Source organism: Stomoxys calcitrans, chromosome 1 (assembly GCF_963082655.1).
Source record: "Stomoxys calcitrans chromosome 1, idStoCalc2.1, whole genome shotgun sequence".
Lineage (NCBI taxonomy): Eukaryota > Metazoa > Arthropoda > Insecta > Diptera > Muscidae > Stomoxys > Stomoxys calcitrans.
Window position 1 is genome coordinate 163,104,856 of NC_081552.1, and position 25,801 is coordinate 163,130,656.

The window sequence follows — 25,801 nt, forward strand, 5'->3', positions numbered from 1 at the left end:
CCATTACGTAACACTAAAGTTCAGACATCACTATAATTTGCGCCCTTATATCTTTGAAAAAGAAAAAAACTAGAAAACTACTACAGTTTACTCCCACAACCCACATCTCTATACGTTTTTGCCATTTTGCTGGACCTTTGAGGAAACATATGACACTTTACATCATTCGTAAATAGTATAACAGATGTTAGGACCATTACAAATTCTTTTTCACATATTTAATTTATTGTTCCAAGATATATCTCAAAATGTGTTAAAGAGAAGAAATTACTTTGAAAATGCGAGAATCCTTGCGTGAAATTGAAAAAAAAAAATTCTCGGAAAACCACATCTTTGTGTACAGGAAGTCGTAGACATAAACAGAAACAATTTAGTCGTAAAGCCGAGATCAAGCAGACCTTATATGTTCAGAGAAGAACGCTTCATTTGTCCCAAATTCATTTATCACAATGTCCCAAATTAAAAACAAGTAAAAGCGTGCTAAGTTCGGTCGGGCGGAATCATATATACCCTCCACCAGGGATCGCATTTGTCGAGTTCTTTTCCCGGCATCTCTTCCTAGGCAAAAAAGGATATAAGTAAAGATTTGCTCTGCCATTAGAGCGATATCAAGATATGGCCCGGTTTGGACCACAATTAAATTATATGGTGGAGACCTGTTTAAAATGTCAGCCAATTCGAATAAGAATTGCGCCCTTTGGGGGCTCAAAAAAGTAAAATAGAGAGATGGATTTATATGGGAGCTGTATCGGGCTATAGACCGATTCAGACCATAATAAACACGTATGCTTATGGTCATGAGAGAATCCGTCGTACAAAATGTCAGGCAAATCGGATAATAATTGCCACCTCTTGAGGCTCAAGAAGTTAAGATCCCAGATCGGTTTATTTGGCAGCTATATCAGTTTTTGGACTGATTAGAATCATACTTGGCACAATTGTTGGATATCATAACAAAACACGTCGTGCAAAATTTCATTCCAATCGGATAAGAATTTCGCACTCTAGAGGCTCAAGAAGTCAAGACCCAAGATCGGTTTATATGGCAGCTATATCAAAACATGGACCGATATGGTCCATTTACAATACCAACCGACCTACACTAATAGGAAGTTATTGTGCAAAATTGCAAGCGCTAGCTTTACTCCTTCGGAAGATAGCGTGCTTTCGACAGACAGACAGACGGACAGACGGTCGGACATGGCTAGATCGACATAAAATGTCGCGACGATCAAAAATATATATACTTTATGGGGTCTCAGACGAATATTTCGAGTAGTTACAGACAGAATGACGAAATTAGTATACCCCCCATCCTATGGTGGAGGGTATAAAAATCTCAATCATTCGAAAATATTTATTAAGTAAGAACAAGTAAAGCGTGCTAAGTTCGGCCGGGCCGAATCTTATATACCCTCCACCATGGATCGCATTTGTCGAGTTCTTTTCCGGGCATCTCTTCTTTGGGAAAAAAGGATATAAGAAAATATTTGCTCTGCTATTAGAGCGATATCAAGATAGGGTCCGGTTTGGACCACAACTAAATTATATGTTGGAGACCTGTGTAAAATGTCAGCCAATTTGAATAAGAATTGCGCCCTTTGGGGGATCAAGAAGTAAAATAGAGAGATCGATTTATATGGGAGCTGTATCGGGCTATAGACCGATTCAAATCATAATAAACGCGTATGTTGATGATCATGAGAAGATCCGTCGTACAAAATTTCAGGCAAATCGGATAATAATGGCGACCTCTAGAGGCTCAAGAAGTCAAGATCCCAGATCAGTTTATATGGCAGCTATATCAGGTTATGTACCGATTTAAACCTTATTTGACATGGTTGTTGAAAGTTAAAATAAAATACGTCATGCGAAATTTCAGCCAAATCGGATAGGAATTACGCCCTCTAGAAGCTCAAGAAGTCAAGTCCCCAGATCTGTTTATATGACAGCTATATCAGGTTATGAACTGATTTGAACCATACTTGGCACAGTTGTTGGACATCATAACAAAATAGTTCGTGCAAAAATTCATTCAAATCGGTTAAGAATTTCGCCCTCTAGAGACTCAAGAAGTCAAGACCCAAGATCGGTTTATATGACAGCTATATCAGGTTATGGACTGATTTGAACTATACATTGCACAGTTGTTGGATATTATAACAAAACACGTCGTGCAAAATTTCATTCCAATCGGATAAGAATTGCGCACTCTAGAGGCTCAAGAAGTCAAGACCCAAGATCGGTTTATATGGCAGCTATATCAGGTTATGGACCGATTTGAACTTGGCGCAATTGTTGGATATTATAACAAAACACATCGTGCAAAATTACATTCCAATCGGATAAGAATTGCGCACTCTAGAGGCTCAAGAAGTCAAGATCGGTTGATATGGCAGCTATATCAAAACATGGACCGATATAGCCCATTTACACTACCAACCGACCTACATTAATAAGAAATATTTGTGCAAAATTTCAAGCGGGTAGCTTTACTTATTCGAAAGTTAGCGTGCTTTCGACAGACAGACGGACGGACATGCCTAGATCGACATAAAATGTCGCGACGATCAAGAATATATATACTTTATGGGGTTTCAGACGAATATTTCGAGTAGTTACAAACAGAATGACGAAATTAGTATACCCCCCATCCTATGGTGAAGGTATAAAAATAAAAGTGTGCTAAGTTCGGCCAGGCCGAATATTTGAAACCCACCACCATGGATTATACGTAAAATAGAAAGAAAATAAAATTAGTTAAAAGGCAAAATATTACTATTCGTACAAAATTATGCCAAAATTGGCAAAAATGAGAGCTTCTGGGAACCGAAGAATGGAAATCAAGCGACCGGTTTATATGGGAGCTACATCAGGTTATAGACAGATTTGGAGCGTACATTGCACATTTGTGGGAAGTAGTAACAGAATAGAACATGCAAAATTTTAGTCAAATCGGTAAAAATTGTGGCCTCCAGGGTATAAAGACGTGAAATCAAGAGAACGGTTTATATAGAAGCTATATCAGGATAAAGACCGATTTGAACCGTACTCGGCACAGTTGTTGGAAGTCGTAAAAGAACACTGATGGAACATTTAAGATAAATCAGACGAAAATTTTGGCTTGTAAGGGCTCAAGATGTCAAATTGGGGAGAACGGTTTATATGGGAGCTATATCAAGTTATAGGCCGATTTCAACACTACATGAAAAATTTCAGTCCGATCGGATTACAATTGCGGCTTCTAGGGGCTAAATACATCAAATCGGGAGATCGGTTTATATGGGAACTATATCCAAATCTGAACCGACTTGGCCTATTTGCAATCCCCATCGACTTATATTCATAAGATGTATCTGTGCAAAAGGGGATAGCTTTATTCGTTCGACTGCTATCGTGATTTCGACATACGGAACATGGCCAACATGGCTAGATCGCCTCGAAATGTCCAGACGATCAAGAATATATATACTTTGTGGGGTCGCAGATCAATATTTCGAGGTGTTACAAACGGAATGACTAGATTAGTATACCCCCATCCTATGGTGGTGAGTATAAACAAAATATTCTGTATAGCGCTTGTTGTATATCACGTCAAGAATATTCAAAAGCAACACAAATAATTGTTTGGAGCTTGCTACACAACACTTAGACCTTGTGGACATTTTTTTTTTTTAGAAAATGTTGGGTCTAGGCATAGGTCAAAATAGAATATTTTTAAGTCGGATTGTCCAATAAAATGTGGAAAAAACTTATTAGGTTTTGAAAGAACAAAAAAAAAACAAGTAAAACCGTGCTAAGTTCGGCCGGGCCGAATCTTATATACCCTCCACCATGGATCGCATTTGTCGAGTTCTTTTCCCGGCATCTCTTCTTAGGCAAAAAAGGATATAAGAAAAGAGTTGCTCTGCTATTGAAACGATATCAAGATATGGTCCGGTTCGGACCACAATTAAATTATATGTTGGAGACCTGTGTAAAATTTCAGCCAATTCGTATAAGAATTGCGCCTATTGGGGCTCATGAAGTAAAATAAAGAGAACGATTTATTTGGGATCTGTATCGGGCTATAGACCGATTCAGACCATAATAAAGACGTTTGTTGATGGTCATGAGAGGATCCGTCGTACAAAATTTCAGGCATATCGGATAATAATTGCGACCTCTAGGGGTCAAGAAGTCAAGATCCCAGATCGGTTTATATGGTAGCTATATCAGGTTATGAACCGATTTGAACCTTATTTGACACAGTTGTTGAAAGTAAAAATAAAATAGGTCATGCAAAATTTCAGCCAAATCGGATAGGAATTGTGCCCTCTAAAAGCTCAAGAAGTCAAATCCCAAGATCTGTTTATATGACATCTATATCAGGTTATGGACCGATCAACCATACTTGGCACAGTTGTTGGATATCATAACGAAATACTTCGTGCAAAAATTCATTCAAATCGGATAAGAATTGTGCCCTCTAGAGGCTCAAGAAGTCAAGACCCAAGATCGGTTTATATGGCAGCTTTATCAGGTTACGGACCGATTTCAACCATACTTGGCACAGTTGTTGGGTATCATAACAAAACACGTCGTGCGAAATTCCGTTCCATTCGGATAAGAATTGCGCACTCTAGAGGCTCAAGAAGTCAAGACCCAAGATCGCTTTATATGGCAGCTATATCAGGTTATGAACCGATTTGAACCATACTTGGCACAGTTGTTGGATATAATAACAAAACACGTCGTGCAAAATTTCATTTCAATCGGATAAGAATTGCGCACTCTAGAGGCTCAAGAAGTCAAGACCCCAGATCGGTTTATATGGCAGCTATATCAGGTTATGGACCGATTTCAACCATACTTGGCACAGTTGTTGGATATAATAACAAAACACGTCGTGCAAAATTTCATTCTGATCGGATAAGAATTGCGCACGCTAGAGGCTCAAGAAGTCAAGACCCAAGATCGGTTTATATGGCAGCTATATCAGGTTATGGACCGATTTGAACCATACTTGGCACAGTTGTTGGATATCATAACGAAACACGTCGTGCAAAATTTCATCCCAATCGGATAAGAATTGCGCACTCTAGAGGCTCAAGAAGTCAAGACCCAAGATCGGTTTAAATGGCAGCTATGTCAAAACATGGACCGATATGGCCCATTTACAATACCAACCGACCTACACTATTAAGAAGTATTTGTGCAAAATTTCAAGCGGCTAGCTTTACTCCTTCGGAAGTTAGCGTGCTTTCGACAGACAGACGGACGGACGGACGGACGGACGGACGGACGGACGGACGGACGGACAGACGGACGGACATGGCTAGATCGACATAAAATATCACGACGATCAAGAATATATATACTTTATGGGGTCTCAGACGAAAATTTCCAGTAGTTACAAACAGAATGACGAAATTAGTATACCCCCCATCTTATGGTGGAGGGTATAAAAAAGCGTGCCAAAGTCGGCCGGGCCATGGATCCCATGGTAAAATTTAATGTTGGAGTCCGTAGTAGAAGACATTGTGAACAATTTCAGCCAATTCGGATAAGAATTGCGCCCTTTAGGGGCTCAAGAGATAAAATCGAGAGATCGGTTCATATGGGAGCTGTATCAGGCTATAGACCGATTAGGACCATATTTGACACGTATGTTGAAGGTTATGTACAAAATGAAGCCGTTGTACAAAATGTCAGCCAAATCGAATAAGAATCGCGCTCTCTACATGCTTAAGAAGAGTAATCGCGAGATCGGTTTATGTTGGAGCTATATCAGGGTATGAAGCGATTTAGACCATACTTGGCATAGTTGTTGCAAGGCCTCCCAGACCCCAAAACCCCCCAAAATAAGTTTATTGGACGATAATGACAATATGGGATTTGAATGAAAGGTATTTGGGAGTAGATTACGAATATGGTTTGAAAGGAGGCATATGCTTTATATTTTTTTTACATCGGAAGGGGGCGGACCCTCCCCCTTACCCCAAATATGGGTCTCAAATGAAAGGTATCCAGGAGTAGAGTACGAATTTTATATCAAAAAATATTTCCAAGTAACTGGGGGGACGCCCCGACCCTTAAACACCCTAAAATAGATTTATTGGATGATAATGACAACATGAAACTCGAATGAAAGGTATTCAGGATTAGATTACAAATTTGGTAAGGAAGGAGGTATAGGCTTTATAAATTATTGATATTGGAAGGGGCGGACCCTCCCCCGTTACCTCAACAATACCATCCAATCAAAAGTGGGCCGATAGGGACCATATGAAAGCTATTAGAGTGTAGAATATGAATATGGTATTACATATTCGGTTCAAGTATCCAAGACGTCGCTCAACTCCAAAAACTGCCCCAAACAGACATATTGGACGTATAAATTAATACAGGACTCGAATGAAAGGTATTCAGGAGTTGACTACGAATATGACACAAAAAATTAGGTTCAATTGATTGATAAGCCCCCCAAATGGGAATATTACTCGATCATAGATTGAGGAAACTCAAATAAAAGGCAATTGGGAGCAGAATATGAATATTACATTAAACTTTTTGTCCAGGGCAGATGGGGGACGCCCTCCACCAAACGGCTTTATACACCAATCATGACAAAAAGGGGGTAAAATTGAAGGTATAAGGTTGTGGACTGCGAATCTGATATCAGTATACTGCTCATATATCTAGCGGACCACCTCACCCCAAAACAGTCGATCAATCATAATGACCAAACAGGACACTATGTGATTTAATTAATGTGTGGGGACACATATAAATGTAGGCTGCCATACCCACAAAATTATGACGTTCAGCGTGATAAGAGGAGTTGCAAACCTTAACGTTAGGTTTGCAACCATTTAGCTCATTGATAGACAAGACCAAATGACATGCTGCTGGGCAACACTTTTTTGCTCAAAAGTTTTACATGGTTTAACAGTAAGAAGTACCGCCACCGCACCAAATATATAGACAGGCAAATTAGTTCTTTATCACAGAAAATCGTTTTATATACCAAAAGGACTAAATGATGACTATTTAATAGGTAGTCATATAGTCATTTATAGACAACTACCACATGAGGATCAATGCTATAGGCTATAAGCCGTTCCAAGCGAGTAGCACTTACATTAAAATGAGCGCCATCTACTGGCAGTTTTCATGAATGAACATGAACAGAAAGAGGGCAGAGTGGTCAAATTGATTCTACAGCATTTATCTTTGTTATTGCGGTATTAGTTTTTAACTTTCCCATCCTCCCCCTTACCGTAATCTTCGAAAACACCATATCTCGGAAATGTGTGGGGTGATTTAAGCGAAATTTTGCTTGCACACATACAGTAACCTAGAAACAAAAATTTGGTATCAAAATCTGAGGTGGGGAGCTTAGGAGGGCCGCCCACCCCCAAAACCTCCCTAACGGATTTATAGACCGATCACTACAATATGGGTATCATATTAAAGGTATTTGAGAGTAGACAAAAAATCTGATGTCCAATAGTGGGATTAAGTGTTTCGTCTTATATATAGAAAACGTATTTTATAACCAATTGTCGGACGAAGTGCTTGGGGGACCACCCCCAAAACACATTTGACATCTGACATATTTACCGACCATGGTAATATGGGACTCAACTGAAATGTATTTGCGATTAGGATTTGAATCCGAATTCCAAAACATCCCCAAACACAACTTATTTACTGACCATGGCAATATGGTGCTCAAATAAAAAGTATTTGAGTGTAGAATATGAATCTGGTATCGAAATGTGAGACCAAGTGTTTGAGACCCCTCCCCAAAAACACCCCCCAAAGTGGACAAATTTACGATCATAGCAATATGGGGCTCAAGTGAAAGGTCTTTGGGAGTAAGGCACGAATCTGATATCAATATTCGGGAGAAAGTGTCTGTGCTGCCACCTAACACTAATCCCAAATAGGACGTATTTGCTAATAATTGCAAGATGGAGCTCAAATAGGAGATATTTTAGAGTAGAACACGAATCTGATGTACATTTTCAGGGCCAAGTCACTGGGTGGCAGCCCCATCTCCCAAAACACCCCCCAAACAGGACATGTTTGCCGATTACGGAAATATGGGGTTCAAATGAAAGGTATTTGGGAATAGACCACGAATCTGATATCAAATTTCCAGACCAACTGTCTGGGGAACGACCCACCCCATAAAAACCACCTAATAAGACGTATTTGTTCACCATCACAATTTTGGTCTTAAAGAGAGTGGAGTTCGATATTGATCGTTTTTAGGGCATATGCCCCAAAACCTGACATATTTGCTTACTTTTGCAATAAGGAGTTCAAATGAAAGGTATTTGTGATTAGAAAGCAAATTTAATATCTAATTTGAGGCAATATGGGGTTCAAATAAATTATTGGGTTGCCCAAAAAGTAATTGCGGATTTTTTAAAAGAAAGTAAATGCATTTTTAATAAAACTTAGAATGAACTTTAATCAAATATACTTTTTTTACACTTTTTTTCTAAAGCAAGCTAAAAGTAACAGCTGATAACTGACAGAAGAAAGAATGCAATTACGGAGTCACAAGCTGTGACAAAATTTGTCAACGCCGACTATATGAAAAATCCGCAATTACTTTTTGGGCAACCCAATATATTTGTAAGTAAAGCATGATGCTGATATATTTTCAGGGCTAAGTGTTTGGGGGACCACCCCACTCCCCAAAACACTCTTAACTCAGACATATTTTCCGACCATGTCAATGTGGGGCTTAAATGAAAGATATTGGGTAGTAGAGCATGAAGTTCATTCTCACTTTCGTGACAAAATTTCTGGGAGTCTACCCCTTTTCCCAAACACCCATAAAACAGCTATTATTCACTGATCAATATGGGGCTCAAATAAGTAGTAGTAGTAATAAGAGTAGCATGCGAATCTGATATCCAAATGTGGGACTAAAACAACCCCCATAGAGTAACAAGTAAAAGCGTGCTAAGTTCGGCCGGGCCGAATCTTATATACCCTCCACCATGGATCGCATTTGTCGAGTTCTTTCCCCGGCATTTCTTCTTAGGCAAAAAAAGGATATAAGAAAAGATTTGCTCTGCTATTAGAGCGATATCAAGATAGGGTCCGGTTTGGACCAGAATTAAATTATATGTTGGAGACCTGTGTAAAATGTCAGCCAATTCGAATAAGAATTGCGCCCTTTGTGGGCTCAAGAAGTAAAATAGAGAGATCGATTTATATGGGAGCTGTATCGGGCTATATACCGATTCAGACCATAATAAACACGTATGTTAATGGTCATGAGAGAATCCGTCGTACAAAATTTCAGGCAAATGGGATAAGAATTGCGCACTATAGAGGCTCAAGAAGTCAAGACCCAAGATTGGTTTATATGACAGCTATATCAGGTTATGGACCGATTTGAAGCATACTTGGCACAGTTGTTGGATATCATAACCAAACACGTCGTGCAAATTTTCATCCCAATCGGATAAGAATTGCGCACTCTAGAGGCTCAAGAAGTCAAGACCCAAGATCGGTTTATATGGCAGCTATATCAGGTTATGAACCGATTTGAACCATACTTGACACAGTTGTTGGATATCACAACAAAACACGTCGTGCAAAATTTCATCCCAATCGGATAAGAATTGCGCACTTTAGAGGCTCAAGAAGTCAAGACCCAAGATCGGTTTATATGGCAGCTATATCAGGTTATAGACCGATTTGAACCATACTTGGCACAGTTATTTGATATAATAACAAAACACGTCGTGCAAAATTTCATTCTGATCGGATAAGAATTGCGCACTCTAGAGGCTCAAGAAATCAAGACCCACGATCGGTTTATATGGCAGCTATATCAGGTTATAAACCGATTTGAACCATACTTGGCACAGTTGTTGGATATAATAACAAAACACGTCGTGCAAAATTTCATCCCAATCGGATAAGAATTGCGCACTCTAGAGGCTCAAGAAGTCAAGACCCAAGATCGGTTTATATGGCAGCTATATCAAAACATGGACCGATATGGCCCATTTACAATACCAACCGACCTACAGTAATAAGAAGTATTTGTGCAAAATTTCAAGCGGCTAGCTTTACTCCTTCGGAAGTTAGCGTGCTTTCGACAGACAGACGGACGGACGGACGGACGGACAGACGGACGGACATGGCTAGATCGACATAAAATTTCACGACGATCAAGAATATATATACTTTATGGGGTCTCAGACGAATATTTCGAGTAGTTACAATCAGAATGACGAAATTAGTATACCCCCCATCTTATGGTGGAGGGTATAAAAATTTACCGACCATGGTAATATGTGGCTCAAATGAAAAGTATTTGGGATTATAAAACGAATTTGATAACCAATATTTAGGCCAAGTGTGTGGGGGACGCCTTATCTTAAAAACTCTCCTTAAACCAATGGCAACATTCGGTTTAAATAAATGGTATTTGAGAGTAGAGCACGATGCTGATAATTTTTTCAGAGCTTAGTGTCTGGGGGACCATCTCACCCTCTAAAACATGCCTAAATCGGACATGGCCGATATTAACAATATGGGGTTCAAATTAAAATTATTTAGGACTAGAGCACGGGACTACATTTCCGGGGATCCATACATTTCCGGGGACTCAAATAAAGTCTTTAAAGAATGGAGTACATCCAACATGCAAACTTAAATGACCCACAACCCTCCGAGCGAATTCATAGACCAATAAAGATCATATGCTGTTAGTCAAGCGATATATATATATACTATTTTTGTAGCATGGTATTTCACTAAAAGCTTTGTTCCATATAAAGTAAAAGAAGGCGCAGCGGAGCGGGCCCGGTTCAGCTAGTATATATATAAAAATATATTGTGGAAATACAGCCATTTTATTTGCTAGATGTAAACTGATTACGTTAGCCTTATTGATTGGCTGTATTTACGATATAGTTATTAAGTAGGGGATATGTTTTGTTTTAGAGACAGTCTGCAACCACATTCACGTATACAACTGTTCACTGTGATATCACAGGAAAAGAAAGGAAAATACTTCCTAGTTCCTACCTTTAAATAAAGCAGATCGCTTAAAAAAGCCTAATAACTAATAGACATTCTGTGACCATCTTTGGTCTAATGCTGTTTGGGCCTTATTTCGAAGATTTAGCTTAGCATACACGTCGCTCCAGACATGGATAGGCTTCAATTAGGGTAACATGCTATAAAATAGTTTAAAGGTGTAAAAATATAACAAGAAATGTTGTAACAAAGTCTTAAAAATAACATTGTATTGTACATAGCTTAGACCACTTCTACTCTCTAACATTATTATTGTTCAAAATTATTTCTCACCAATCTGTTTTTGTTTATTTTCCCTGTTTCGCGATTCATAAGACTCTCGACTCAATACCGTATTTGAGCGTATTAGACCACTTAAGGGCAATGGTACAGTTTGACTTTCTGTTGGCAATTTGGGCAAAGCCAGAGGTTCTACAATGGAACTGTCACCACTCGACAACGAATCATCCAGATCTCTAACCTCAAATCGATGACGGCCGTTCATAACCATTTGCAAATTACGAGGACGACTACGGCTTCGCTTAGGCGAAGATTTGCGCGTAGCAGAGCTGACACGGCTAGAACCAGAACTATCTAAAGCCATGTCCAAGCTGGCTATGCCTGAATCGGCAGAAATTTCACGACTGCCGGAAAATGTGCGTCTTGTGCTATTTGTCATGTGTTTGGCTGCTTTGGGATCCATGCGATGAACCGTCGACTGGGCCACTGTCAAGGGGTGCTGTCTGCTCCAAGAGTTGTCTCTAGTCCTAGAAGATGAAGAAGCTGCTGATGATGATGAATTATAGGAAATGCTGGCCGGAGTTGTGGGAGTTGTAACATTAATGCTGATCGGAACAGCGAATTCGGGTTTTGGCAGACTAACAGTTTGCAGAGTGTATTTAGTATAAGCCGTGGCTGTTGAAGCGGTTGCTGGTAATCGCGCCGTAGGTCTTAATCTATACACGGAAAGAAACAGTAATTAATATTCCTTGTAAAATGTAAGCGTTAAAGAAAAATACATACATGACATTGTGATGCATGCCGGTTGAAATGACATTGCCGCATGCCATACCGCCGCAGCTGCCACCACGACCACCCGTTACTGCAGATGGCGCCTGTTGTTCAAAGAATTGCCGTCTGTCGTATTCAATGGTGCTATTTTGCTTTAAATTGAATGTTAACGTCTTGGGTTGCGTAGTACGAGGTGCAACACTTAAATCTGACTCGCTTTCATTTGATGTAGAATTTGTTCGACCAGCATGTGCACTTTTGGAACGACGTTTCACTAAAATGATAACATTTAAATTACAGTAAAATATTAACGAATCTACTTGTCCTAAAATGGTATCTTCATTCCCACCCAAAGGGACAAGTGCCACCATGGGTACTTTATATTCCCTGCAAAATAAGACTACTCTCAGCCCAATTCGCCGTAATCCGATAGAGAAGGCTAATCGGATGAAAAATACGATCTTTGTTGAGGGCAATACCAAAATTTTGGTATTGCGCGATTGGCTGAACAGTGCTGTTGTGGGTTCCCACCGGAGTAATTTGTCTGCTGCAACTGTGGCACCACAATGGTTTAAATATTTCTAATGTTTCTCTATTTTGAGGTTACAATTCGAACTTGACCCAACCTATATTCAATAACTTACCAACGGGCAAAAAACACTCATAAAAATAAGCCTCTGATAGTAGTAAACACAGTCTAACAGTTAACTTTAATGCTATTACAGCAGTTGTTCGGTTGTCAAAGCTAAATGTTACAATTTCAGAACATCAAATCTGACTGCTGAAACGTGTGTTGTTTGTTGAAAACTATTGCTGCTTTATTTATGATGGGCATGTTACAAGAAGAGCGAAGTAAAATAAAATAAAATAATTAAAAGGGTGCAAAGTTCGTCCGGGACGAAACTTATATAACCTTCACCATCGATCGCCATACCTGCTGCAGTTTTTATATGGTCAAACCTAAACACTTTGTGCAAAATTTTGGTCAAATCGTATAATAATTGCGGACTCTAGAGACTCACAAAATTAAGACCCAAGACCGGATTATATGGGATCTAAATATATCAGGTTTCGAACCGATTTGGACCACACTCGGCGCAGTTGTTAGAAGTTCGAACAAAATACTTCATGTGAAAGTTCAGCCAAATCGGAAATTAATTACGCCCTCTAGCGGCTCAAGAAGTCAAGATCCGAGATCGGTTTATAAATGAGCTATATCAGATTAGGAACCGATTTAGAGTACACTTGGCACAGTTGTTGATGGTTAAACCAAAACACTTCATGCAAAATTTCATCCAAATCGTATAATAATTGCGCCCTCTATCGGCTCAAGAAGTCAAGGTCCGAAATCGGCTTATATGGGAGCAATATCAGGTTATAAACCGTTTTGAACCATATTTAGCAGAGTTGTTAGAAGTCAAAATAAAACACTTGGTGTAAAATATCAGCCAGATCGGATAAGAATTGTGCCTTCTAGAGGCCATTGAAGTCCAAATCCAAACCAAAATTCTGCGGAATCGGGCAAAAAATGCGCCTTTTATGGGCGCAAAACCTTAAATCGAAAGATCGGACTATGTGGCAGCTACAACCAAATCTAGACTGATCTGGGCCAAACCGAACAAGTAAAAGCGTGCAGGGTCGAAATATAGGGAACTCACAACCATGAATTCTGCTAAAATATGGGTGCTAATCTGGTCATAGACCGTACTTTGCACAGTTGTTAAAAGTAATAACAGAACACTATGCGCAAAAATTGCAGCTTCCAGGGCTTAAGAAGTCAAATCGGAAGATCGGCTGATACGGGAGCTATATCAATAGACCGATTTAAACCGCACTCGGTACAGTTGTTGGAAGTCGTAACGTAACATTTATAAAACATCTATGCATGGCATAGTACCTCACAAATATCGCCAGCGTTAGGAGGGGATAACCACCGTTGAAAATTGTCCTGATATTCTCGCCAGGATTCGAACCCAGGCTTTCAGCGTCATAAGCGAAAGTGCTCACCTTTGCGCTACGGCGACCTCCCTGTTCCTTAATGGAATGTTCATGGGCATATTTTCATTTGTAGCGTGATGACAACAGACAGACACACAAAGTCATCGGACAAAGTCAGGACTATACGGCGGATGATTTATCAAATCGATGGTTTGAGTTCTCAATTGACACGATCCATTTTTTTTGGCGATTGGCATCCAATGCGAATAATTTTTTTTGGCGGTCAAATGTTCATGCATGTTGAATGTATGCAGGTCCCACTAATCCCTAGGCATTAGTTGTCTCAATCTCACGATAGGAAACACGACGATCTTGCAATATCAGTTGGCGCTCAGCATCAATGGTTTTTGGAACAACAACTTATTTCGGACGACTTTCACGAAATTCGTCTTGGAGTTAACTACGACCTCGGTTAAATTCATCATACCATCGATAAATGCTGGCGCTTGATGGAGATTCATTGCCAAAATTTGAATAAAGTTTATCGATGCACTATTGTTGAGTTAATGCATGTCAAATGTTGTAAAAAATAATATTTACAACATGTTCACGATTTAATTAAATTTAGATATGGATATTTCGTTATGTTGCAAATGGAATAACTAAATGAATTCACCCCCTATCCTATGGTGGTGGGTATAATAATGTAGATATCAAGCTAAAGGTGATTGTAGTGTATTCCTGAATTGTCATGCCCTCTGTAGTGATCATCAATAGCTAACGGTCGAAAATCCATTGTATTGCTTAGCTTGGTTATTAATGTGTCATAAACTGAATTAGATCAAACTTGGGATGAAAGCCGTAGCAGAAGTCATAATGCAAAATTTCAATAAAATCGGATAAAAATTGCGCCCTCGGGGGTTCAAGAAGTCAAATCTATTGATCGGAGTATATGGGATAAATGATAGTTATGATACTAGTCAACGTGCAAAATTTCATCAAATCAAATAATAATTGCGCCCTCTAGAGGTTAAAAAAGTCATACGGGTTGATCGGTTTATATGGGGGCTATACCCAAATTTGAACGGATATGGCCCATTTTTAATCCCCAACAACCCACTTTATAAAATTGTATTTGTGCTTTGAAGCCGATTGCTTTATTGTTTTATAATTCACTCTAATTTACTTGTTGCAACGAGAAAATATTTTTACCACTGCTATTTTTAAGAGCTTAGCATATCCGCCTAAGTTCAAATCCTAGCGACAACATCGAAAAAAACTTTTCAGGGGTGGTTATCCCCTCCTAATGCTGGAGGGGATAACCACTGATCAAAATTTGAATCGGACAGCAATCAATGATTTGCCCACGAACATTCAACTAAGGAACAGAGCAAATGGAGGCCACCGTAGCGCAGAAGTTAGCATAACCGCCTATGACGCTGACGAACGCTTGGGTTCAAAGCCTGATAAGATCATCATAAAAAAAATTTAAGCGGTGGTTTTCCGCTTCTAATGCTGGCAACATATGTGATGTACTCTGCCATGTGAAAACTTCGCTCCAAATAGGTGTCGCAGTGCGGCCCGCCATTCGGACTAGGCTATAAAAGGAGGCCCCTTATCATTGAGCTGACTTCAATCGATTTTCAAAAAAGTCTTCTACGGCCTGATTTTAAGCTTAAAATTTGGCCCTTCAACTAATTTCATTTGTGTAAATTTGTAGCAGAATCTATGGTGTCCATGATTAGGCCGGGCCGAACTTTACACTTTTTACTAATTTTTTAGCATGTCTACCTCGTACAGACATACACTACAACCATGTAGTCGGGAAATCGATCAAGGATATATTTTAATACATATAAATCAAATCCTATGATATGATGGTGGTAACAAAACTTGATCAGCTAAAATAGAAGCTATTAACAAGGAAATACATCTAAAACAATTGAATCCATTGAACTACAATACTTTCACAAACCACTTTCATAAAGCGAATTAATTGTTTGAACTCATTTTATGAGGGCATTGCATCCTTTGCCAATAGTCGATAATTGAATATTATTGTACTGATTGAAATTAAACACAAAAGACACAGAGTAGAGAGCAATACTCACGGTTGCTTATAAGGACTCCCTTGGTGTTACTTGCCGCTGGAGGGCAGTTGTTGTTCTCGTTATTTTCGTTTGTTTCCTTCTGACAACGACTCGTAATATCAGTGGAGGATGGTCGGATAGTGCCGCGATAACCAAAGCGACTGCCTGCCCCGGGTAAACGGACATTAGCACCGCCAGAAGTAGCGGTTGATGTTGTGGTATTCAAATGCAAGGCATTGGCCGCCGCAGCTCCCATTTTATCAAAATGAATGTTGTTCAGTAAATCTAATCAAGTAAACAATACAGGCAAATAAATCAAATCATGTCTTACAAAGTGCCATCCATGTGTAGGCTACCACAACCCTTAACACTTACCCGCATTTCCATTATCATCCTTTTGGAATTGTGCCGATGTGCCAGTTGTGTTACTGGTGTCTATCACTGAATCGATTTTATAACCACCCAGCCCGACATCGCTCAATGTTCCAGCAACACCAACTTTGCCATCCGATGTGTCAGCTTCCGTACCCTCTGCGTAGATGTTGTTGCATTTATCCTGTTTCTTTTTAGCATTTTCACCTTTTAAGAACTTTTTTAGCTTTTTTGGCGTCGTATTGAGGTTTTTGCGAAAGCCAAATGACATGGCCGTGCCTTTTGTCTGAATTTCTCCCGCATTGTGTTTCTTTGAATGCTTTTTGCTTTCGGTCTGACCCTAAAAACGCAAAAAATAGAAACCAGTTTAAATTTTTAATTGAATTAGTTTTCAGCATATGAATTTTATGAATGGTCTCGCAAATGTACTCATTCTTTCTAAGGGCCATTCATATACAGTGACGCGCTATAGTTTGGATATATGTGGAATGGGAGCATAGTCCAATAGAGAAGATAGGTATGTCTGTTAAACAAAATCAATAGCAAATACAATATGGCATTGTGTACCCAGTGAAATCAGTTAGAAAAACAGCAAAAAATGTTTGCTATAACAACAAAGAATCTTCTGAAAATGGAACAATTTTTTGCTTAAACAGGTATCATTTTCTGCTGTTTTTAGTTGGTAGAAAGTAGAGATGTTATTAAAGAATATGTTTGAGAGTGTTCTATCTAGATCAAACAGACTAGCAGAGAAAACAAAAGTGGTTCATGTGAAGCTATGCTTTCATAATATTTTCCATTTCGTTGCCCATGTCCCTATTTCGGAGCGTGCCCCCCGAAAGGCTTCACCAAGTCCGTAAGGATATTCAGACTCGATGTCCTCGCGGTAACACCATACCACCACACGTGTTCGTCTGGATATTCGCCTCCAGGAGCGTGTCATGGTCAGTGTTGCTACTCAAAAAATAAATTTCCTACCAATATTTAAGAAAAATCCTTCTAAATCCGACTAGAACCTACCAAATGTTCTACAAGCCAAAAATGCTTTATATTTCTTATAGACACCACCGAAGAACTAGCCATTTTGCCATTCCATTTGCACCAAATCAAATTATACATATTCAACTCTACAAGATATTAGATGGTCATTATATTCACAGACTATCTAGATATGTCCGTCCATCTGTTTGTTGAAATCACTCTGCAGCCTTCAAAGATGGCCTCTATCTTGATATACACGCAAAACATTAACAAGTTTGGGACGTTTTTTCGACTTTTAAATGTTTTTTGCTATGATATTCTTTGAATAGAAATCATAAAACAATGGTCTAAAGCCGGACAATACTCTGCAATGGAATCTTTAGCAGATTCGCCTTTGGTAAAATTACTTTTCTTTTGTTGTAAACCAAAAACCCTTTATTGGCAAAAGTACTAGGATAGCCGCAAACGATTACTCGTTTGCTGGACCAATAATTATTCCCCTGTGTATCCCCTACTAGAGAGAAAGTGTGAGAATTTGAGCGTAAAGACCAGTGATGAAAAAAAATTACACTATTGCACATTACAGTATACGCACACAAGAAAATAAACCCAAGCAGGTCCATTGGCTTGCACATAATTTCAATTTTGTGCTTGTCACTAAAGTAAAAAAATGTTGGTATATCCAATGACATAACTCTTTAGAGCAACAGACAAACGGGAGCCAAGTACAAGAAAACAAAATAAAAATTTATAAGGCACATGCATTGTTTGGTAAGATTCACGCGATAAAAAAATATCCATCCCAAAGTAAGAATTGGAATTCAAATAAAAAACCTGTACTTTCATCTTAAACAAAGTTCAACGTTTTTCACAAAAGAAGTTTACTTGTCGAACCCCTCAACATCTGAATTTGTACCAGATCTGACCACATTTGTATGCAGCTGACACATAGCCCTGTTTTCCGATTGATTGCACTGTACGCACAAAAGCCGCATTTCTTACCAAGAATTGACGAAATTCGGAAGAGACTAATACCAATTACAGTCTATCGCCGGCACGGATAGCCTGTGAGCACCACACAGGCTGGAACATGAGGTCCGATGATGCTCAATATGACACGGCGGGTTATTGGCGCCTTTAAATAAACAATGGCCACCCTGTTCCCGCGGCGATCGGTGCTTTGGATCGAAACGAGCTTGCTCATCTACAGGAGCAAGACGAGGGTTGCCACCACGACATGTAAATTCAACAGTGTTTGGCCCGTCGACATCCACGGTTTTAATCTGCACTTTGTCGCTGGCGGTTTGCACTCGACCTTAAGGGTATCTGATACGAAACCTCTTGTATTCCATCTAGGTTTCTTATCGTCAGCTCGATTATACCGCGATGGTATGACCTGCTGCTATCCTTTATTCATTCTCCTATCGCGCAGTGGAAAAGAAACGAAAAAACAAGTATTCCATTTGAGGTCGGATAGAGATGTCTCTTTAAAATTTGAAATGGTTAGAGCTGAGTTGTTATCCAGATCATGTACAAAATTCGTAAACTTGTTAGCGCTGCCGAAGCTTCATTAGTGGTCCGATTTTCAAAATTGTTTTGTTAGATAGTACTCCCAACTACAAATCTAGTTTAGTGCAAAAAATTATTTGCATATGTTTAGGGGACATACGTAGTAAAAAAGCATATGCCCGAATGGGGGATCTGGGATTTGCGTTTTGAGAACTCAAGGTTTTTTAAACTTAAAAATCATATTTTGTCATATTGAACCCGTTTCAATTTAGATATTCTATTCAAACTTCAGTTAAAACGCATCTACAAGAAGAAAAAGTAACGATTCTTAAGCAACGTCTTTTTAATAAAGCCTAATTAATGAAAATACTTTTTTGACTAAAAAATGCAAAAGTTACACTTTTTCCATTTACTCCTAGACTGTATAACTTTTAACTGAATGATGGGATGTCGACGCAAACTGCAGTAAAGTCATTGTTATGTTACCAATCCAAATCATATCCCAAAATGTCGCAGAATACGAAGCCAATTTCCGCCAAAATTTCCAAAAAAATAAAAGTAGAAGTTTGAATATCCTCGAAACCAGTATATATATATATAAATATATATATATATATATATATATATATATATATATATATATATATATATATATATAAATATATATATATATATTTATATATATATATATATATATATATATATATATATATATATATATATATATATATATATATATATACATATATATATACAATATATTGTATATCTCCATCACTGTTTTTGTAGGGATTTTAAGGCACTATCCAGTAAAAAAAGAATTTTGAAAATTGAACCAGATATGATTTGGCAGCCGGAACAATTTTTCAAAGTGCTGTGGTGACCCTGCCTATAGGCGCTCGGACCACATAGGGACATTTTGCATATGATCTCGATAACACCTCGTCTCTAACCAATGAAAAGAGTCTCTAACCATTGAAAAGAGTTCTATCAGTTCTCAAATGATACATATTTTACTAGTCTTTTTCGATTCTATCTCACTGCGCATCTCCTTAAGTATCTTTGCCGCAGTGGCTGCCTCATACTTAATCTCTATGTCTTTTGATGTCATGCTCATGGTAGTCCACAATACTACTGCGCCGGAAGGTATTGGGATAATCATGCTCCTGTAGAGCCTAGGACTATCCTCGGATTCAGTTCCCATTTCAAACCTACGGCCGATTACACAGTGCCGAATATCTGTGAGCCTTCTCGGTACGCTCTTGGATGTGACATTTCCAGTTCAATTTACAATCCAGGAGCGCTCCCAAGTATTTGACCTTGTCGGATATCTTCCTCTCCTTTCTCTTCTTCTCCTTCCTTGCGAACTGAAAGATTTCAGTCTTCTTTTTGTTAAAATTCATACTGCTACATTCATATAAAATAGTGTGCTAAAAATAGCAAACACTGTCTGCTGACCGTAAGTAGTTTATTTTATTGTTATTACCGGATTGGTTTTGTTACTATAGTAGTAGTTCTGCAATTTCAGAGCAGCAGGCTGACTGCTGAAAAGTCTGTTGTTTGCTGAAAATGACTGCTGCCTAATTATGAAGGGGATGTCAGAAGAAACAAGTAAAAGAGTGCTATGTTTGGTCGGGCCGAATCTTGGATCCCACCACCATGGATTCTGCTAAAATTTACACAAAATAAATTAAGTTGTAGGGCAAATTTTATTCTACAAACCAAATTTATGTCAAACCAGCAAAAACTAAAGCTTCTAGGAACCGAACAAGGATGATCAAGAGACCGGTTTACATGGGAGCTATATCAGGTTATAGACCGATTTGGACCGTACAAGGCACAGTGGTTGGAACTAATAATAGAATACTACATGCAAAATTTCAGCCAAATCGGACAAAAATTGCGGCTTCCAGGGGCTCAAGAAGTCAAATCGGGAGATCGGTTTATATGGGAGTTATATCTAAATCTAAACCGATATGGCCCATTTGCAATCCTCAATGATCTACATTGATATTTAGTATTTGTGCAAAATTATAAGCCGCTAGCTTAACGCGTTCGACCTCTTTCGTGATTACGACAGACGGACGGACGGACATGGTTAGATCGACTCAAAATGCCCAGAAGATCAAGAATATATATAATTTATGGGTCCGCAGATCAATATTTCATGGTGTTACAAAGGCCTTTGAAGATTCTGCCTGGCGTAGCTTAGCACCTTTTTATAAGTTTTAACTTCTTGACTTTTGACATTGACTTGACTTGACAAGCTGGTTATTTAGAATTTGTCCAACGAGTTTCCGAAGTTTATTAATTCCACATGCTGTTGCGATACCGAAACAGCAGCATGTACTCACTAGCAGCTCATAAATTGAATGGGTCATTCGTGCTATTTTCAATCTGCAAACTATTTGCAATAACAGCAGATTTATTAACAGAAAAATCAATAACGAACAGTCAGTAGACAGTATTCGATATTATCAGCAGACTTTTTTTCAATGAGTGTGGGAGTCAGACGAAATGTTTTTAGAAGTAGAGCACAAGTCAAATACCAAAAACTAAATCCATTTTTCTTGGAGACGCTTCATACCCACTTTTTCCTGGCATCCTCATGCAAATCAGATATTGGCTTAAGCCAACAAAAAAATTAAGAATAGTTGTTCTACAATATCAATGTAAAGACTTTCTACTAATCTTTATAAGACATTTTCCAGCAAGTGGTAGAGTGTTGGAGCAAGACATATATATTAACCTTGAAGACAAAATATTCGAGAGTAAAGAAAGGAGGCAACAAATTAGGGTGATTAATTCTTTAAAAACAAGTTTCTCGGTTTTTTAGGCCGAATATACATACCAACCCAAGAAGAAGGATTTCATTCCTTTTGCATCACATCGAAATATCCGTTTCCGGATCTATAGAGTACATATTCTTAGTCTCCATAAAAATCTAAGACTATCTAGCCATGTCCGTCCGTGTTTCTCTTGATAACACGGACATAAACTCATGTTATTGAGATGAAACATTGCACGGATTCATTTTTTATCCATAGGCAGGTCTAGTTTGACGATGGCCGATATCGGCCTATATCTTGATATAGTCCCCATGTAGGTCAATCTCCCGATTTAGTATCTAAGGCTCATAAAAGCCACATTCAATACTCGATTCTACTGAAATTTAGCAAATTAATTGTAAAAGGCCTCTCGATACTCTTACAGAGTATAGTCTAGATCTGACTTATTTGGATAGGTTAGGTTTCGTTGAAAAGAGGGAGGAAATGCTCCAACGTCTCATCATCTTCCCCGCATGCCCTACACATGCTATCAATTGCCGCACCGATTTTACAATTTTTTACATTTTACTGTCGGTAAAGATGTTCACACTCGACGTCCTCGCGTTGGCGCCACACCACTTCACGCATTCCGTTATCGTTCGGATCTCCGCCTGCAGGACTGTATTATGGTCAGGCAGTCTAAAACAGATCTCAGTCCCTGGGTTCTCAATGTAAACCCCCAGGCCCACTCTGTCTTTTAGCATTGATCCATCCGGGTAACGTGACCTTCCAGATGGCAGTACTAGGGTTCCGTCAATCCAAGACTGTGCTTCTGGCAGCTGTGCCTCGCACTCGACTTTAAGGTTTATCTCAGGTATCCGATCGGAAACCTCTTCCCTACCTTACAGGTTTCCTATCGTCGCCTCGATTATACCGCGATGGTATGAGCTGCTCCCATCCTCAATCCATTCTCCCATCGCCTTAAGTCTCATAGCCGCAGTGGCTGCCTCACACTTAATCTGTATGTCAATGGGTCGGACATCTGGAATAGTCTCCAGTGCCCTAGTGGGCATGGTCCTCATCGCTTCGCCTATGTGAAAACAACATGTTCTCTGAACCTGTTGTATGGTAATTATGTTGCACTTTTTCGCCATTGCAGTCCGCCAATCTACTGAGGCGTAAGTAAGTATTGGTCTAATCACGCTCCTGTAGAGCCAGTGGACTAAAATAGGATTCAGGCCCCATATCGAGTCTACGGCCCATTTACATAGTGCCCAACATCTGCGAGCCCTCTCAGTACGCTCCTGAATGTGCACCTCCAATTCAGTTTCCTGTCCAAGATCACACCTAAGTATTTGACCTTGTCAGATATCGAAATCGTTTTATTGAGGAAACGTGGTGCGTTAAATTCGCCCACCTTCGTCTTCCTCGTGAACAGGCATATTTCAGTCTTATCTGGGTTAACATTGAAACCTCTGGGTTTAGACTAGTTACATGCCATATGCAAGACCCCTTCGGCCATTGTGCATAGCTCGTTCGGATCCTTACCCCTTAGAAGTATTATAACATCATCTGCGTAGCAGACCGGTTCATCAGTCAGCATCCGTAAAAGGTAATTTATGGTGGTCACCAATGGGAGTGGCGATGAATTGCCCCCCTGTGGCATGCCCTGTGCCACTTTCTCTCTTATATTTATGCTATGGAACACACAATTTATCCACCTGTTCCTTAGCATATGGTTTATCCAGTCTCTAGTCCTGGGCACGCTGTGGCCAGAGGAGACGCCAGATAGTCTGCCTCTTTCTGTAGTAACGCTGGAAATATTCCATCAGGTCCGGGTGACTTAAATGGTTTAGCTCCTCAAGGATTCCTTCACCATAAATTCCGTTGTTATAAATCAACGATCAACATCATTATTCCAAGTTTCCGGTGTCTCCGTGAGTCCCATCGTATCCTGTGGAAAATGGTTTTTCATCAAAAACCTCAAAATCTCCTCTCACTCCCATGTCGTCTACTAAAGTTTCAGTTTGTACATGGGCTGTTGAGAGAAACTTTTTTATCTTGGCGGCGTCATTAACGCTGTCGACCTGTTCGCAGAAAATACACATCCCAATAAACTTCCGCCTTTTTACAATATTGCGAATCTCCCCTGTCATCCAGTATTTTTCTTGGGCTGATTTCCTTTCCCGAAAAGGACAACTATCTTCGATGGTCCCCACCAGTGCAGTCGTAATCCTGTAGACATTTTCGTCAATGTCTTCTATGCTTCTTCTTCTGTATTTGGATATATCTGCCATATATACTCATCTCCTAATTAAAGGACTTAGGTCCATTAAATCCGCATTTATTTCTCGAATTCGCAGAATATTAGCAAAATGAGTTCTGTTAAGATCCTCGATCTGGTCTATATCTTATTATAGCGCCCATATTAATCGATTTTCCGACGAAAGGTCTTGGAACCACAAAAGGCCCACTTGTTAACTAAAATTTGACACAGTGAGTTAATCCCCTTGACATTTGTACCAAATATGGTCCAGATCGGGCTATATTTGGATGTATATCTGTTATATATGTATACCGATCTCCCTATTTGTGTTCTTAGACTCATAAAGGGCGCATTTATTAGCCGATTTCGCTGAATTTTGGCACCATGAGATGTGTTAGAGCCATTGACGTTCGCACCGAGTATAGTCAAGAACGCTGTATTTTGATATAGCTTTTATACAGCAGTAATCCGATTTAAGTTCTTGGATGTATAAAAAGCGTATTAACAAACATATTTCGCTGAAATTTGGTTCAGTGAGTGGTGCTTTTCGACATCCGTGGCCTATATGGTCCAGATCAGTATACATTTGGGCAAATCTACCATATAGACCAACCTTCTGTTTTATGATCTATCACAGGGAATTGTGTTACAACCCTCGACATGTGTGGCGAGTTTTGTCCAGATCGGACTACATTTCGATACAGCTGCTAAGGTTTCATAAATAGTGTTTTTTTTATCAGACTTGACGTAATGAGGTTAGTATGTATACCCGAGGCCGGGCCGAACTTTGGATACCCGCCATCCAAAGTTCTCCCGGCCGAACCGGTTTTTACAAATGGTTCATTATTAACCCTATTCTGTGATAAATATAACTTTTACTTCGTAGATATTTCGTCTTTGGAAAATATTTTCTTTGTATTTGGTCTTAGGAATTATCTTCGAAAAAAATACAATATATCAATTTCCTGTACTTATCGAAATTCCACCCCACTTTGTATTCAAAACAAGTAAAAGTGTGCTAAGTTCAGCCGGGCCGAATCTGCCAAGGATCGCGTTTGTCAAGTGCTTTGCCCGGTATCTCTTTATAACCAAACAAAGGATAACGGATACAATTTGCCATGCTATTAAAGCTATACCGGATTATGGACCGATTCGAAAGTTTAAGTAGTCGTTGAGTGGAGAAGACGTGTTTTTTTTATTTCGCTCCTCAAGGAAAAATATCCGTAAAATGACCAACAGCTGCGATGGTGGCGTCTGACCGTATCATGCTGTCCTCCCCTCCTATAGATGTGGGTGTCTTGGCACCTACAGTCGAGAGTAATGCTTCAAGCGCTTAACCACTCAGACTAATTAATGAGGAAGAGTCAGATAAACCAGAGGGATGCACAGATCGTTCCAGTCTTTAAGTAAAGGTGGCGTTTCCGACTCGGGTTCAGACAGCGACAGTGTCAATGAAACAGTCATCGCAATCTAATCGAGAGATGAGAGCAGCGGGATGACGGCAGAGCGATGGCTTTGCTAAGCCCACAAGCAGACTGAGAAAGCGATGCGGTGTACGACGCAAGAGATAGAGGAGTATGTACCGGCAGCGCAATAGGACAAAAGTGCAGAATGCTGGAAGTGATTGAACATTCCAAGCATTTCTACGGAAGATGAAAAAAGAATCAGATATCCCGAAGAGCATAACACTGCTAAAATGATGAAGAAAAAAAAGAGCTCTGGGAAAATCAAGCCAGTCTTCGGCAATGGAGACTCCAGACAGTGTCCTGCAGAGAGAGACAAAGTCTGTGACCTCCAAAAGGAGGACACAGTCATCGATATCGGCA

The 25,801-nt window shown here is 39.4% G+C and overlaps 1 protein-coding gene and 1 long non-coding RNA gene across 13 annotated transcripts in view; one reads left to right on the top strand and one right to left on the bottom strand.

Annotated features, from left to right (window-relative positions):
• The window catches only part of LOC106089084 (serine-rich adhesin for platelets), a 312,770-nt gene that overhangs the window by 131,415 nt on the left and 155,554 nt on the right, over window positions 1-25,801 (bottom strand). For all 9 annotated transcript variants that reach the window (XM_059360423.1, XM_059360422.1, XM_059360420.1 and 6 more), the window contains 4 exons: window positions 16,455-16,791; window positions 16,101-16,364; window positions 12,064-12,325; window positions 11,335-11,996 (listed from right to left, as the gene is read on the bottom strand). In XM_059360423.1, the coding sequence (XP_059216406.1) occupies window positions 11,335-11,996; window positions 12,064-12,325; window positions 16,101-16,364; window positions 16,455-16,791 (1,525 nt within the window). The remainder of the gene's footprint in view (window positions 1-11,334; window positions 11,997-12,063; window positions 12,326-16,100; window positions 16,365-16,454; window positions 16,792-25,801) is intronic.
• The window catches only part of LOC106094598 (uncharacterized), a 249,126-nt gene that overhangs the window by 124,514 nt on the left and 98,811 nt on the right, over window positions 1-25,801 (top strand). The gene's annotated exons all lie outside the window — the stretch shown is intronic.